Source organism: Molossus molossus, unplaced genomic scaffold (assembly GCF_014108415.1).
Source record: "Molossus molossus isolate mMolMol1 unplaced genomic scaffold, mMolMol1.p scaffold_m16_p_13, whole genome shotgun sequence".
NCBI classification, from domain to species: Eukaryota; Metazoa; Chordata; class Mammalia; order Chiroptera; family Molossidae; genus Molossus; species Molossus molossus.
In genome coordinates, this window is record NW_023425348.1 from 89,351,639 (window position 1) to 89,367,770 (window position 16,132).

The following is a 16,132-nucleotide window of genomic DNA, read 5'->3' on the forward strand; positions in this document are numbered from 1 at the left end:
GGTCCACAACCTGGGCATGTCCCCTGACTGGGAATCTGAACCAGCAACCTCTTGGTGCTTGGGTTGATGTTCAACCACTGAGCCACACCGGCCAGGCAGAAAAAAGCTTTTATTTATGTATTTATTTATCCTCCAATTTTTATTTATTTATTTTTGTTACAGATAGAAAAAGCTTTCTTTCTTTTTTTTTAATCCTCACCTAAGGACATGTTTGCATTTATCTTCAGATTGAGCTGGAGGGAGAAAGAGAGGAAGAGAGAGAGAAACATCCACATGAGATAGATTCATCCAGTGGTTGCCACCCATCTGACCCCAGCGGGGGCTAGGAACAAACTACAACCAAGGTACATGCCCTTAGCAAGAACTGACCTGGGACTTTCTGGTCTGCGGGCCGACCCTTTAACCGCTGAACCAAACCAGCCAGGGCTAGAAAAAGCTTTCTTAAATAACATTTTCATATTTGAGTGCAGCCTCCCAAGGGTCTGTGAGAGGAATCTGCTATTATGGCCTGTTTACTACTAAACATTGTGATCTGTTTTCTGCTCAGAATACTTCTGACACCAATGTGTGGGTTTTCCATAGCAAGCAATTCTCCATTTCTGTGCAGACACCAATTGGATGTCCTACAATTTAATTCAATTCTGAAACTAACTAGCTAGGGTTTGTATGGACCCCCGAGGCTAAGGGCTTAGTCTTACAGACCACCCCCACTTCAGACACCAATCTCAAGTGCTGTGTCCCCAGGTTACTCACACTTCCATCTGAGTTGGCTACAAATCAGGTTTCCCATGACCCCCTCCTCAGGTTTGAATTTTTTTTTTTTTTTTTTAATCCTCACCAGAGGACATTTTCCCATTTTTTTGTTCAGGTAGAGTGGGAGGGAGAGAGAGGAACAGAGAGAGAGAGAGAAACATCGATGTGAAAGGGACACATCGAGTGGCTGCCACACACACGACCGACCAGGGCCGGGTACAAACTGCAACTGAGGTACGCGCCCTTAACGGGAACCGAACCCGGGTCTCTCAGGACCGCAGGTCGACGCTCTAACCGCTGAGCCAAACCGGCCAGGGCTGAATTTTTTTTTTTTTTTTTTTTTGATTAATCATCACCCCAGGATATTTTTTCCATAGATTTTTAGAGAAAGTGGAAGAGAGCCCGGCTGGTGTGGCTCAGTGGTTGAGCATTGACCCATGCACCAAGAGGTCCTGGGTTCGATTCCCAGTCAGGGCACCTGCCCAGGTTGTGGGCCTGATCCCCAGTAGGGGACATACAGGAGGTGACCAGTCGATGTTCTCTCTCATTGATCTTTCTATCTCTCTCTCCCCTCCCTTCCTCTCTCTCTAAAAATAAAGGAAAAAATTACAAAAATAGATGCCCTGGCTGGTTTGGCTCAGTGGTTAGAGTGTCGGTCCTCGGACCAGAGAGTCCTGGGTTCGGTTCCTGCTAAGGGCATGTACCTTGGTTGCAGTTTGTCCACAGCCCCAGTTGGGGTCACGTGGGTGGCAACCACTTGATGTGTCTCACATTGATGTTTCTCTCCCCCCCCTGCTCTATTTGAAGATAAATGCCAAAAAAAAAAAAAAGAAAGAAAGTGGAAGGGAGGGAAGGAGAGAGAAACATCATGTGAGAGAGACACATGGATTGGTTGCCTCCCACATGCCCCCAACTGGGGCAGGGATTGAACCTGTAACCGAGGTACTTGCCCTTGATTCAGAATGGAACCCATGACCCTTTGGTGTGTGGGCCCATGCTCTAATCACTGAGCAACACCAGCCAGGACTCTGGTTTGAATTTGCTATAACAGCTCATAGAATTCAGGGTTCTTACTATTACCAGTTTGTTATAAAGGATATAAATGAATAATAGCCAGATAAAGAGGTACATAGGAGGAGATCTGGAAAAGTTCCAAGCACAGGAGCTTCTGACCCCATGGACTTGGGGTGTGTTATCTTCCTGGCACATGGATGTGTTCACCAACCTGGAAGCTCTCCAAACCCTTGTTTAGGGCTTTTGTGGACGTGCCATTACACAGGCATGGTCCCTGGCCATTGGTGATTAACTTAATCTTCAGCCCCGCCCCTCTCTGGAGGTTCAGGGGGTGGGGCTGAAAGTTCTAACCTTCTCATCACTGGTAGTTCCTCTGCCAACCAGCCCTTATTCCAGAACTATCTAAGCTTCCCCTCCCACCCCCATCACCTCCTTAACACACAAAATAACACTCTTACTATAATGGAGAGTCCAAGGGTCTTAGAAACCCTTCTGTCTAGAGGCTGGACTAAGACCAAATATTAGAACAAAAGATGCTTCCATCACCTCTGTTCAGGAAATACAGGGTTTAGGAAACAGGGATGAAGACCAAATGTATATACAGACTTTAGGGTGGTTTATCTTACACTTTTTCAACTTTACAGTGGTGTGAAAGCCATAAGAATTCAGTGGAAGGGCTAGGCTAAGTTTTTTGTTTTGTTTTGTTTTTTTTATCCTCACCCGAGGATATTTTTCCATTTTTTGTACAGATAGAGTGGGAGGGAGAGAGAGAGAAACATCGACGTGAAGAGACACATCGAGTGGCTGCCACCCGCACGACCAACCAGGGCCGGGGACCAACTTGCAACCAAAGTACGCGCCCTTAGCGGGAACTGAACCCTGGTCTCTTCAGACCGCAGGCCGACGCTCTAACCGCTGAGCCAAACTGGCCAGGGCTAGGCTAAGTTTTGATGTTTGGTAGGTTAGCTGTATTAAATGCATTTCTCACCTACAATATTTTTATTTTTAAAATATATTTTTATTGATTAAAAACTTTTTTTTATCCTCATCTGAGGACATTCTTTTTTTTTTTAATCTTCACCCGAGGACATTTATATCCATTTTTTGTTCAGATAGAGTGGGAGAGAGAAAGAGAGAGAGAATCATCGATGTGAAAGGGACACGTCAAGTGGCTGCCACCCGCAGGACCAACCAGGGCCGGGGACAAACTGCAACCGAGGTACGTGCCCTTAGTGGGAACCAAACCTGGGTGTCTCTGGACCGCAGGCCGACACTAACCGCTGAGCCAAACCGGCCAGGGCCTGAGGACATTCTTTTGCATTTATCTTCAGATAGAGCGGGAGGGAGAGAGGGAGGAAGAGAGAGAGACACATCGAATGATTGCCACCCACAGGACCCCAACCAGGGCCAGGGACAAACTGCAACCGAGGTACGTGTCCTTAGTGGGAACCAAAACTGGGACTCTTTGGTCCATGGGCCAACACTAACAGGTAAGCCAGACTGGCCAGGGTGATGATTTCTTTTTTTTTAGACAGGAAGGGAGAGGGAGAGAGATAGAAACATCGATGAGAGATAAACATTGATTGGCTGCCTCCTGCATGTGCCCTGACCGGAATTCGAACCAGTGGCATCTTGGTGCATGGAATGATGCTCAACCAACTGAACCACATCGGCCAGGTTCGACCTATGAGATAGATAGATAGATAGATAGATAGATAGATAGATAGATAGATATTTTTAATAAAGCATTCTTTTTAAAAAAAAATTTTTTCTTGCCCTGGCCGGTTTGGCTCAGCGGTTAGAGCGTCGGCCTGCGGTCCTGAGAGACCCGGGTTCGGTTCCCGCTAAGGGCGCATACCTCGGTTGCAGTTTGTCCCCAGCCCTGGTTGGTTGTGCGGGTGGCAGCCACTCGATGTGTTCATTTCACATCGATGTTTCTCTCTCTCTCTCTGTTCCTCTCTCTCACTCCCACTGTACCTGAACAAAAAATGGAAAAATGTCCTCGGGTGAGGATAAAAAAAAAAAAAAAAAAAAAAAAAAATTTTTCTTGATTTATTTTAGAGAGAGAGGAAGGGAGAGGGAGAGAGAGATAGAAACATCAATTGGCAGCCTCCTGCATGCCCCCCACTGGGGATCAGGCCCACAAGCTGGGTATGTGCCCTGACCAGGAATCCAACTGGTGACCTCTTGTTACATGGATCGACTCTCAACCACGGAGCCACACCGGCCAGGCTCGACCTATGATTTTTTTTTTGTTGTTTTTTTTTGTTTGTTTGTTTTTTATCCTCACCCGAGGACATTTTTCCATTTTTTGTTCAGGTAGAGTGAGAGGGAGAGAGAGGAACAGAGAGAGAGAGAGAAACATCGACGTGAAAGGGACACATCGAGTGGCCGCCACCCGCACGACCAACCAGGGCCGGGGACAAACTGCAACCGAAGTACGTGCCCTTAGCGGGAATCGAACCTGGGTCTCTCTGGACTGCAGGCTGACACTCTAACCGCTAAATCAAACTGGCCGGGTTTTATTGATATTTTTAAAGCATTTTCATTTTATTATTATTATTTTTTTTTATCCTCACCCGAGGACATTTTTGCATTCATCCTGCAAAGGATGGAAGAGAGAGAGAAACATTGATATGAGAGAGACACATCAAGTGGTTGCCACCCACACAACCCCAGCCAGGGCCGGGGACACACTGCAATCGAGGTACGTGCCTGTAGAGGGAACCAAACCCGGGACTTCCTGGTCCACGGGCTGACGCTCTGTCCACTGAGCCAAACCGGCCAGGGCTTTATTGATTTTTTAGAGAGGAAGCAAGAGAGAGAGAGAAACAGCAATATGAGAGAGAAACATCAATTGGCTGCCTCCTGCACACTCTGTACTGAGAATCAAGCCCGAAACTCAGGCATGTGCCCTAACCAGGAATCAAACTAGGACCTCTCAGTCCATGGGATGGTGCTCAATCCACTGAGCCACATCGGTTGGGCCTATCTTTTTTTTAAATTTTATTTTTGTTACAGATGTTTCTCCTTTCCCCCCACATTGACTCCCTTCTCCCTATCCTCTCCCACCTCTTCCCCAGTTTTGTTGTCTATGTCCATCGGTTATGCATGCATATAAGTTCTGTGGTTCATCCCTTTCCTCCCCCCCTTCTGAGGACTGTCAGTCTGTACATTACTTCTGTGTCTCTGGGTATATTTTGTTCATCCCATCTGTATTTCTTATATCACAATAGCACAGCCTGGTATTGCAGCATCTCTGGGAACATGTGCTTTGGGGGACTCACACTGGTTAGAAAACTTGTGAATTTGGGGCTGTGATAATTATGTACCAGTTGTAATTCTTTAGTCCCTATCCTAGGGGTAACTTCCTGTTCAGGAATTCTAAGATCCCATATTGAAATCTTGGATCCCAAATTCTCATTGTGTGTCTTTAGGATTGTATTGTTGAAAAACTCTGATAGCATTTAACTATTTTGGATGCCTGAATCGAATTTATTTGAGTACCAGATACTTTTCAGATGGTGCATTTATTTCTCTTTTCCTAAGAGATGGCTTTGGTTGCATTTCCTTTACTCTTTCTGGCTTTTATCCCCTCACATCTCTCACCCTTCCCTAAGACAACACTCTTCTTTAGCAGCCAGTGTCCCTCCTGCAGGACTTGTAATAACAAATAACATTATTCCGGTATCAGTTCTCCATAACAGCTGCCAGTTAGTCCCTTTGGTTGAGATCGGCCTCCTTCTCTGCTTTCATCTCAGCCGCATTTTGACTTCCAAATGCTCAGTTTCTTAACTTCAGCCAGCACTTATTTTTCAAATGCTAAACTGCTGAAGACTGATCGGTATTTTAGAGGCAGAGCCTGGATGCTTTTTTCCTGGGTCTTTGGAATAATGCCCTGGGCTTTGGCAGAATTGCAGGGTCTGTTGGACAGAGACAGTTTCTTAAGTTTCTAACTATCCTTCCCATCTTTGCTCTCTTTGGAAATACTTTTTTACACTTTGGGGGAAAATAACGTCCTTATCTTTTGGCCGAGATCAAGTAGTCCTCATCTGTTGGGAAACACGTGACAGGAATTTTTGCAACAGGGAATCAGAAAGCACTTTCTCTGTACACTTGGCCCTCTGCATTTCACGGCCCGCCTCCATCTGCTGGCCTGAGTGTGAAGTACCAAGGACTCGGGGCTTCGTGTGGTCCTACTGGTCTCTGGACTGTTGAACTGCTTTTTTTCTTTGCTTTGTCTCAGTTTCTCTCTTATTTTATTTTTTTTAATCCTCACCCGAGGATATTTTTCTATTTATCATTGGAGTGGGAGGGAGGGAGGGAGAAAGGAGAGAGAGAGAAACATCAATATGAGAGAGACACATCAACTGGTTGCTTCCCAAACAACCCGACCAGGGCTGGGGACAAACTGCAACCAAGGTATGTACCCTTGACCAGAATCAAACCTGCAACTCATTGGTCCATGGACCAATGCTCCTACCACTGAGCCAAACTGGCCAGGGCTTAGTTTCTCTCTCTCTCTCTCTCTCTCTCTCTCTCTCTCTCTCTCTCTCTCTCTCTTTATTTATTTATCCTTCCTCACCCTCAGATATTTTCCCCATTGATTTGTAGAGAGAGTGGAAGGAAGGGGAGAGGGAGTGAGAAACATCAACGTGAGAGAGAGATACCACCATTGGCATCTTCCTGCACACCCCCTACTGGGGATCAAGCCAGCAACCTGGACATGTGCCTTGACTGGGAATCAAACTAGGACTCTCAGTCCATGGGACGACACTCAATCCACTGAGCCACACTGGCTGGGCCTCTCTCTCTTTTTTTTAATCCTCACCCGAAGATATTTTTTCCATTGATTTTTTAGATAGCGTCGGAGGGAGGAAGGGAGAGAGAGAGAAACATCAATGTGAGAGGCACATCAGTTGGTTAGCTCCTGCATAACCCTGACCTGGGCAAGAGATCAAACCTGCAACTGAGGTATGTGCCCTTAACCGGGAATCAATCCTTCGACTCTTCAGTTTGAGGGCTGATGCTCTAACCACTGAGAAAACCAGCCAGGGCAGTTCCTCTATGTTTTAAAAAATATGTTTTTTATTGATGTTAGAGAGAGGAAGGGAGAAGGGGAAAGAGAGAGCGCGAGAGAGAAACATCAATTGGCTGCCTTCCATACGCACCCTGACCGGTTACTGAACCTGCAACCTGGGAATTGAAACTTTGACCTTGGTACACAGAATGGTGCTCAGTCCAGGGTGTCTCAGTTTCTCTTGAAGGCTTAATTCTTTTTGACACATTATATATTTTACATTCCTATTTTAGATATTAAAATGTATATTTGTCAACATAATTGTAGGATCTGAGGCTCTCTAGCCACTTGCTGCCCTCTTTCTCCACTGTTGCTTTTCTGTCTTCTCCCTCCCCCAGATTTAGTACTTTGTTTTATTTTGGTTGAACAGCTACAAGTTTTTTGTTTTTTCCTTATAGTTTCATCTTTATAAGGTACAGTATTGTTTCTTTTTTTTTTAATCCTCACCTGAGGACATTTTTGCATTTATCTTGAGATAGAGTGAGAGTGAGAGAGAGAAACATTGATGTGTGAGAGAGACACATCGAGTGGCTGCCACCCACACTGGGGCCACACATCCAGTGGTTGCCACCCAACTGGGGCCAGGGACAAACTGCAACCGAGGTATGTGTCCTTAGCGGGAACCGAACCTGGGACTCTGGTCCGCAGGCTGACGCTCTGACTGCTGAGCCAAACTGGCCAGGGCGGTACAGTATTGTTTCGATTCTTTTTCACTTTTATGTTTTTATGTTCCTGTGCTGCTTTTGTTGACTTGTGCCTAAGAAAGGAATTATTTGGGTTTGATTGATGTAGTTCATCCATTCATCAAACAAGTGTCTGCCCTCTGCTACCTCAGAGCAGGCAGGTGCATTGACAGATAGCACACTTGTCTTGAAGTGCAAACAGGCATGCAGACAGGAAATGTAATAAACAAAGGGGACATGAATTATAGCACAGGTAGGTGTGCAGTGCATGGAAAGTAATTCTTTTGGGGGAGATGAGAAAAGCTGTCATGTGAGCTAAGTCTTGAATGAGTAGGAGCTTATGAGGCAGAGTGGCAGAATAGGAAGGGCAAACAGAGGGAGTGGCATGAACAAAGATGTAGAGGCCTGAAGAAGTCCTGTGTTGTGAGGCTGGCAGGTGCTTGAAGGCTGATGTGGCTGGAGGGTGGTCCCTGTGGCAGGTGTAGTGGGTGATAAATGCAGAGGTAAGTTGTTAGCTTCTTTATCCCATGCAGAAGGGATTGGCTTTATCTGTCAGGAGCTATGGGGACTGTGAGTGATATGTTGGACCATCTGGGGGTATTATGTTGGACCATCTCAAGGAGGGTTTCTGACCCCCCAGTTTTCAACCTTGAGCTTTCATGCTGGGGATCAAGTCTGTGCAGAGTCCCTGGTTGGCATTTAACTGCATGCTCAGGGCACCTTGGACTTCTTATCATTGAACACTGCTCTGAACTCCAACCTTTACCCACTTGCCTGCTTCCCTTTAGGAATTGGTCTGGCTTTGTCAGGGTGGGTTTGGGGTGTGGGCTTTGGGATGAAGAAGGGGATGGCAGAGGACAAGTCTTTCACACCTTTGGCTTTCCTTTGGCACCCCTTCTTGTCTGCTGTTTCTTCAGATCTTGGTTTCTGCTTTCTTCCAAATACACAGCCATCTTGGCTTCCAGCCCAGGTAAGAGAGGGTAAAAAAACTTACTTTCTTCAGCTCCTCTCTGAAAATAACCCAGCTGGCACTGCTCAGGAACAAGAAGTTCCTGAGTGTTGGCACTTCATGGGGTTGATGTCCAGCAGCCCCTGCTATGAACCTTGTCTCTGCCCCATTTACCCTCAATTCAAGGACCTCTGTGTTGGAAAGTTGGGTGATCTTCAAGGCGTCTGCAGCACCAGCTGCCTCCAAGGCTTCACATAGGGAAGTGATGGGGAGGGAAGGGAACTCTGGCACCCTGGGGAGATTGGGAGACCTGTGAGGTGGGGAAGAGTCTGACCATGGCATCTTTTTTTTTTTTTTGGTGATATGTGCCCTTAGCGGGAACCGAACCCAGGACTCTCTGGTCCACAGGCCGACACTCAACCGCTGAGCCAAACTGGCCAGAGCACATCTTCTGATCCGTTGTAGGAAAAAGGTGGATGGCTCTGAGGCCTAGCCCTGGAATGTTTGCTATAGCCCAGTGATTGCCTATCAGTCTCTTCCTATCTGCCCCACATCCTGGTGCCAGAAACTGGGGAAAGGGGAGGGTAAGGCACGCAGTGTCAGCAACTCTCCTGTCCAAACAGAGTCATCGTAAAACATCTTGGAGAAGACTGGATTAGAATTAATTCAATAAAGTTAATAAAGCAAAGTATTGTAATTGGCGTTCCATAAATAATTGCTGCCTGATGAATTAAATGAACTCAAGTTGAGTCTTGAAGGAGTGGAAGTAAGCCCTGTGGGGAAGCGGAGGTATCCCCAAGTCCCAGAGGCCTAAGCAGGCCTCTTAGGCCTGGTGGGGAAAAGGCAGAAGTTGAGTTTGGCTGGCTCTGAGCCTTAAAGGGCCTTGCGAAGTTGGGGGGACCAGACAGGCGGTGGTTTGGGTGCTGGGCCAGGAGCAAATATGTTGGACAGTGTCGGGGCAGTCACTAGCCTTCCGTGTGGGCTCTGACCCGCGCTGCTGGACGCCCCCTTTCAGCGCCCACTTTCCACTTTCCGGTGGTGTAGTGATCAGCGGGGACCCAGGTGGGAAAAATCACTGACTCTGCCCACCTAATGGTGGCTTCTTAGCGTCGGGCTCGAAGGAACCTTGCGGATAGACGGGTTCGAGATGAGGAATTGGACCAAGCAGCATTTGGAGGCCAGTTCCGGACACTATTACCGCTCCCCTCCCCCCGAAACAGCCCCAGAAAGAGCAATCCAGGAAGTTTCCCTTTAAGGGGCAGACACGGGCGGGCCGGGGCGGGGCTCCCTGCGCACGTCTCCGTGGCCGCGCCGCCCGGCGGCAGAAGCTGTCGGGAGCTGAACGGAGTCACGGGGCGAGGAGATCGTTCTGGGGCCGGGAGCTCGAGACAGGTGTCCAGCCACCACCTAATCACCGACTGCGTCGTGTCGCCGGTTCCGCAGGCACCATGAGCCAGGACAACGAGGTGGGCATGAAAGAAGTGGAGCTGAACGAGCTGGAACCCGAGAAGCAGCCGATGAACGCGGCGTCGGGGGCGGCCGTGTCCGCGGTCATGGCGGGCGGCTCGGAGAAGAACGGTCTGGTGAAGATCAAGGTGGCCGACGACGAAGCGGAGGCGGCGGCGGCCAAGTTCACGGGCCTGTCGAAAGAAGAGCTGCTGAAGGTGGCGGGCAGCCCCGGCTGGGTGCGCACCCGCTGGGCGCTGCTGCTGCTCTTCTGGCTCGGCTGGCTCGGCATGCTGGCCGGCGCCGTGGTCATCATCGTGCGGGCGCCGCGCTGCCGCGCGCTGCCGGCGCAGAGCTGGTGGCACAAGGGCGCCCTCTACCGCATCGGCGACCTTCAGGCATTCCAGGGCCAGGGCGCGGGCGACCTAGCGGGTGAGCGCCGTGCACCCCCACCCCGCCCCCGCGCGTCCCTGCTTTAACGGGTCCTCGGCTCGGACCCCACCCCCGTTTGGCCAGGACGGTTCTCCAGCGCACCCCGTGGCGGCGGCCGCTGCCCGGGACGCAGCTCCTCCTTTGGAGAGCCCTCTCTCGAGGATAGTTGACTCAGCATCTGCCCTTCTTCCTGTAGCGCTCGGCGCCCAGAGCCAGTCGCTGCGGGTTTCTGAAGCAATGTGCTGAGCTCCTTACATCAGCTCCTCTAAGCCTCGTGATCCAGCCTCGTCCTCCACACTTAGTCCCGGGAGAGGAGATCAGGGGTCTCTCAGACCGGCCTCGCTTTAACCCTCTTCCCCATTACAGGCCTGAAGGGGTATATCGATTACCTGAGCACCCTGAAGGTGAAGGGCTTTGTGCTGGGCCCAATTCACAAAAACCAGAAAGATGACGTCGATGGGACCAACTTGGAACAGATCGACCCCACTCTTGGCTCCAAGGAAGATTTCGAGAGTCTCCTGCAATCGGCCAAGAAAAAGAGTGGGTGCCCTGGAGTTGGCAGGGCAGCAGCTAGGAAGGGCTTGGTCTTCTGGCCAGAGGAAAGGCAGGATAGGATTTTTGTCTGGTTTACTCCTGACTGCTTCTGAGTTTTCCTAGGGCAGGTATAAAGGAGTTATGTCAGGTTTGAGCCTCAAATGGATTTGTCAAGTGGTTCAGAGACTTTCTCCTTGGCTGTGCAAGCATTTCACTTCTGGGCTTAAGTGCCCTTATTTTCAAAATGGGATTTTACTAAATTGGTGGGTTTTAAACTTGAGAAGAGTGGATCCTTTTGGGAAAAAACCCCAGGTAAAATCTTGTCTTATTTTAAAAGGGTTCACTTTGGGGGTGGGGAGCCCTGGGCTCTATAGATCAGTCTTCTCAATTAACACTATTAACCTTCTGCCCTATTAGATTTCAAGGCCCCTCTTAGCTCATGTCTCTTGTTTCAATGGACTGAGATTTGCCAGGGTTCAAATCGAAGCTTTTGTACCAAGTGATACAAAGGAAATAACTCTACTGACTTGTATTTGTTGATTTCCTCCTTTCTCCTCACTCTAAAGTCTTTCTCAACAACTGCTTTTTCCTCCACTGTTCTAGGCATCCGAGTCGTTCTGGATCTTACTCCCAATTACAAGGGCCAGGACTTGTGGTTCCAACGCACACGGGTTAACACCGTGGCCACCAAGATGAAGGTGAGTGTGCTGGTGGTGATGGCAGGTATGGGCTGGATGCTGGGGCTGTGTGGGTCCTTGCACCTAGTCCTGCTCCAGCCTTGGAGCCGAGCAGGCACGCGCCCCCTCATCTAGGCCAGCAGTGCACCCATATTTTTGCTTGTTCTTTTGTTGACCGATCATTTTTTCTGTTTCCTTGACTGTGATGGTGACGTGCCAGGAAGGGAGCTTCTCAGATGTTAACATGGGTTTGATTCTTCTTTTTGGGAAAGTAAATCCTTTCTCAGTGGGGATCTGTCCTGACTGGTTTCCCAGTTCTCGTTTGATGTGTTTTGGAGTACAGCTCAGTCTGAAATTGTAAGCATTGGGGGGCCTTCCTGTGTCTGAGACTATGCCAAGTATTTTATATATGTTTTCTAATCCCCTGTGTACCTACACAAGGTCCCTTTCATTATGTAAATGAGGACACTTTTAAGTTCAGAGGGCTCAGTGTGCCTGGGATCTGAGGTCCATGTAACCTTATTTCTCTAAGGCGACTTCCCTGAAGGTATATGCTCAAACTCTGTATCCAGCAGGCTGGGAGTGGGTCTTTGAATGTCACCCAAGCTCCTAATGCCTGGGTTCCAGGACACTGACCAGTTCAGAATGGGTAGGACAAAAATGGAAGCAGACCCTGACACTTTGCTGGCAGCCTTGATTCTGGAGTTGAATTCCGTGCTCCCAACTTTTCCGTAGGACCCTTGAAGTCATCTGGTTCATCAGCAAATTGCTGGAAGACCCTTTAAAAGTCACTCATAAGAGAGGTTTTCAGATGGCAATGCTATGAAGAGTGGTAGCCTCAGGTGAAAATGGAGACGAAAATGGAGGAAAGAGCACATGGAGCAGAGAAAGGGACACGGGGCAGTGGGAGGGGGGCTGGGCGCCAGGGCTTCAAGCCTGGGCCTGTTCTGCAGAGCTGGCTCTCTGTTCAAATCTTCATCTAGACTGCCCTGGGGGTATGCTTTGAATTTCACTCTTTCATCCTTGGCTTTGCTCTGACCAGCTTTGCTCTGACTGCCTTTCATACCACTCCCAGGCCTCAGGACACTGGGGAGAGGAGTCAGTACATTTGTCCTGGGATCTTTATTTTTTTAATCCTCACCTGAGGACATTTTTGCATTTATCTTCGGATAGAGCGGGAGAGAGGGAGGAAGTGAGAACCATCAATGTGAGAGAGACGCATCAACTGGTTGCCACCCACACGACCCCAGCTGGGGCCGGGGACAAACTGCAACTGAGGTATGTGCCCTTAGCGGGAACCGAATCATGGACTCTCTGGTCTGCAGGCTGATGCTCTAACCACTGAGCAAACTGGCCAGGGCTGTCTTGGGATCTTGACTAGCATTTGAGTCCTGTCTCTGCTGCTCTCTGATTGTGTCTTGGGCATGCCTCCTTGCTTCTCTGAGACTGCTTCCTCATCTCTAAAAAATGGGTATGCCAGCGTTCCACACATGCTGAGTGATAATGAATTATGCTTATGAACACACTTCTTCTCTTGGGCCTTTTCTGTGGTTGGCAAAGGCTGAACCATGTGGTTTGCCATGGGAGGAGTAGAGAATTGAAATGCTATATCATTAAGAGAATCAGTGGTAGGTTAGAATGGGAGAGGACCAAGGGCTAAACCTCTAGAATAGAGGTGGGAAAATGAGATCATTCAAGGCTGTCATTCAAGTGACTCTCCCAAGGTCACGGGGAAGTGCATGGCAGGCACCGGGTGGTCTTGGCTGGAATTTTCTGAGCCTTTGTATCAGAGTATTAATATCTTTCCCCTCTTCTTTTGTTCCTCCTCCCTATAGGATGCTCTGAGCTATTGGTTGCAGGCTGGTGTAGATGGGTTCCAAGTTCGGGATATAGAGAATCTGATGGTGAGTTCCCTTTACATGTGAGAGGCGGAGCCTAGATGAGAACAGTGGGACTTGCCAGGGCCTGGTAGTAATTGATTCTGCTTTTTGCCTTCTAGGATGCACCTTTATTCTTGGCCCAGTGGCAGAACATCACCAAGAGCTTCAGTGAAGATAGGTGAGTGCCAGACCCCTCAGTAGAGTGCTAGGCCCTGGGAAGGGGGAGTTCCTCGTCCAAAGGTCTTCACTTCCGTTCTTCTTTTTTGTCCATTACCAACCTTGACTTCCACTTTGCTCTCTGCAGGCTCTTGATTGCAGGGACTGGGTCCTCCAATCATTCTCAGATCTTGAACCTACTGGAATTAACCAAGGACCTGTTGTTGACTAGCTCATACCTGTCAGTCTCCGATTTCACTGGGAAGCATACAGAATTACTGGTCACCCAGTATTTGAATGCCACGGACAATGGCTGGTGCAGCTGGAGTGTGAGTACCACAGTGGTGGGAGAGGGCCAGGTGGTGTTTTGGAGGAAAGGGGTGTTGGGAGGGGGTGGTGCGGGCTTTGGGGCTCACCAGTGCGCCCATTCCTACAGTTGTCTCAGGCTGGTCTCCTGGCTTCCTTTGTACCGGCTCATCTTCTCCAACTCTACCAGCTTCTGCTCTTCACGCTGCCGGGGACCCCGGTTTTCAGCTATGGGGATGAGATTGGCTTGAAGGCAGCTGCCCTTCCTGGACAGGTATTTTGTACTGCCTTCCCAGCACAGTGCGGAGGTTGTCTTCATCCATCACAGTGGTCTGTGGATGTTGGCGGACAGGCATGAACCTAGGGGTGGAACTGCATTTGGCTCTTAGTCACCTGTTAGTAGCTGTGTGGCCTTGGTAAGCTATTTCACTTCTCTGAGTCCTGGTTGTCTCTCCTGTGATACTGCATTTCTTATAAGGTGGTTAGGATTAAATGATGCTTACTTTCTGTTTATCTTTAAATTTTTAAAATTTTTATATTTTATTTCAAATGCAGTGTCTGGTACCTGGTAGGTGTTCAGTATGATAGCCATCACTCGTTCGTTCGTTCGTTCATTCATTGGACAGTGGCTCTGTGCCAGGCTCTGTGCTCCAGGAACTCACAGTTTAGTGGGGTAGCCAGATGTGTGAGAAGTACACGGCAGTGATAGGGGTAAGACCATGAAGGCACTTGCTTAGCTCTAGCCACAGGCATGGAGGTTAACACCTGAGCTGATAATTATCCAGCCAGTCATTCATTTACCCCACCAAGATGTACTGAGTAAGTCCTGTGCCACACCTGGAGAATACAGCAGTGTGCGGAAGGACTGGAGGTAGTGAGATGTGATCACCAGCAGGTGTGGTACAGGTGCCAGGTGCTGGTGAGTGCTGTGCCAAGGAAGCATGGTGAGGGGCCTAGAGAATAGGGGTCGGGGTTATATTCATACTGAGTGGCCACGGAAAACCCTGAGACAGCTGAGCAGAGACTGGAGGGAAGTGAGGAAGCTGGCTTGTGGCTGTCTGGGAGAAGAGTCCTTTAGGTGAGGGACAGTGTGCAAGGACCTGCGCGGGGAGCCTGCCTTGCTGCTTGCCCAGTAGAAGTTAGGTGTGAGTGCAGGAGGGTGTGCATCAGTGGGGTGGGAACAGGAGGAGGAGTAAGGGGGAGTGGGCGAGACCTTTTCCAAGTCCTGTTTTTCCTGCTTTGCAGCCTATGAAGGCCCCCATCATGCTGTGGGATGAATCCAGCTCCCTCAACACCTCGGGATTTGTAAGCCCCAACATGACTGTGAAGGTAAGGGTTTCAGATGGCAGGGCCTGACCAGCAGAGAGTGGCCAGGTGGCCTGTAGGAGTGTGTACCCAGGGGAGTTCTTCATCCCTTCTTGCTATGTCTTCTCGTTTGCAGGGCCAGAGTGAAGACCCTGGCTCCCTCCTTTCCCTGTTCCGGCGACTAAGTGACCATCGGAGTAAGGAGCGCTCCCTGCTGCACGGAGACTTCCATGTACTCTCCTCGGGGCCTGACCTCTTCTCCTACATCCGCCAGTGGGACCAGAACGAGCGTTTTCTGGTAGTGCTCAACTTCGGGGACATGGGCCAACCTGCCAGGCTGGGGGCCTCCAGCCTGCCCTCCAGCTTGCCCTCCAGTGTTGAGCTGCTGCTCAGCACCCAGCCAGGCCGCAAGGAGGGCACCTCTTTTGAGCTGGAGCACCTGAAACTGGAGCCCCACGAAGGGCTCCTGCTCCGCTTCCCCTATGTAGCCTGACCGGGACCCACCACCCTTCCCCCCACTCTCCAGGCCCTTTGGGTTCTGTTTTCTCTTTTTTTTTTATTGTCACAGATTACAGATGAACCGTCAGTAGGGTATTTTCTGGCTTCAAATAAAAGTCACCCCTGACTAGTGAGGTCTTGTGTTCCCTCCGCCGCTCTGTTATGGCAAGAATTTCTCTTCTCTTCCTGCCTGGACCTTCCCTGCAGTGATCAGGGCCTGAGTGGTTCATACATCTGCTCCTGCCCAGAGAGAAGGGGCCCACCAAGTCGTAGCATGGGGTGTCGGGGCTAGGGCTAGGGTTAGCACCGTGCCTCCGCCCCAAGGCTGAGAGTGTTCCCCTAGAGGTCTCGGGGTCTTGCTGACTCTCATCTTCTCAGCAGTGGGTCTCCAGCCAAGTGTGATCAGTTTTCCTGCTTTT

The 16,132-nt window shown here is 49.5% G+C and overlaps 1 protein-coding gene across 2 annotated transcripts; it reads left to right on the forward strand.

Moving 5' to 3' along the window:
- Positions 1-9,797: 9,797 nt before the first annotated feature.
- SLC3A2 (solute carrier family 3 member 2) lies at positions 9,798-15,847 on the forward strand. 2 transcript variants are annotated; one of them, XM_036259268.1, is made up of 9 exons: positions 9,798-10,357; positions 10,724-10,897; positions 11,495-11,589; positions 13,404-13,472; positions 13,568-13,626; positions 13,753-13,933; positions 14,041-14,184; positions 15,156-15,239; positions 15,352-15,847. In XM_036259268.1, exons 1-9 carry the CDS (start codon positions 9,928-9,930, stop codon positions 15,706-15,708), a joined length of 1,593 nt encoding a protein of 530 aa, XP_036115161.1. In that variant the 5' UTR covers positions 9,798-9,927; the 3' UTR covers positions 15,709-15,847. The 2 variants fall into 2 exon arrangements, with proteins under 2 accessions (XP_036115161.1, XP_036115160.1); XM_036259267.1 differs by lacking the exon at positions 14,041-14,184 and having other exon boundaries at positions 9,819-10,357.
- Positions 15,848-16,132: the final 285 nt, after the last annotated feature.

Excerpts from the sequence above, each read along its gene's own strand:
- SLC3A2 (XM_036259268.1), top strand. The coding sequence starts at position 9,928 with ATGAGCCAGGACAACGAGGTGGGCATGAAAGAAGTGGAGCTGAACGAG. Across the intron at positions 13,627-13,752 it reads AAGAGCTTCAGTGAAGATAG|GCTCTTGATTGCAGGGACTG; the intron begins GTGAGTGCCAGA and ends TGCTCTCTGCAG. Across the intron at positions 14,185-15,155 it reads CAGCTGCCCTTCCTGGACAG|CCTATGAAGGCCCCCATCAT; the intron begins GTATTTTGTACT and ends CCTGCTTTGCAG.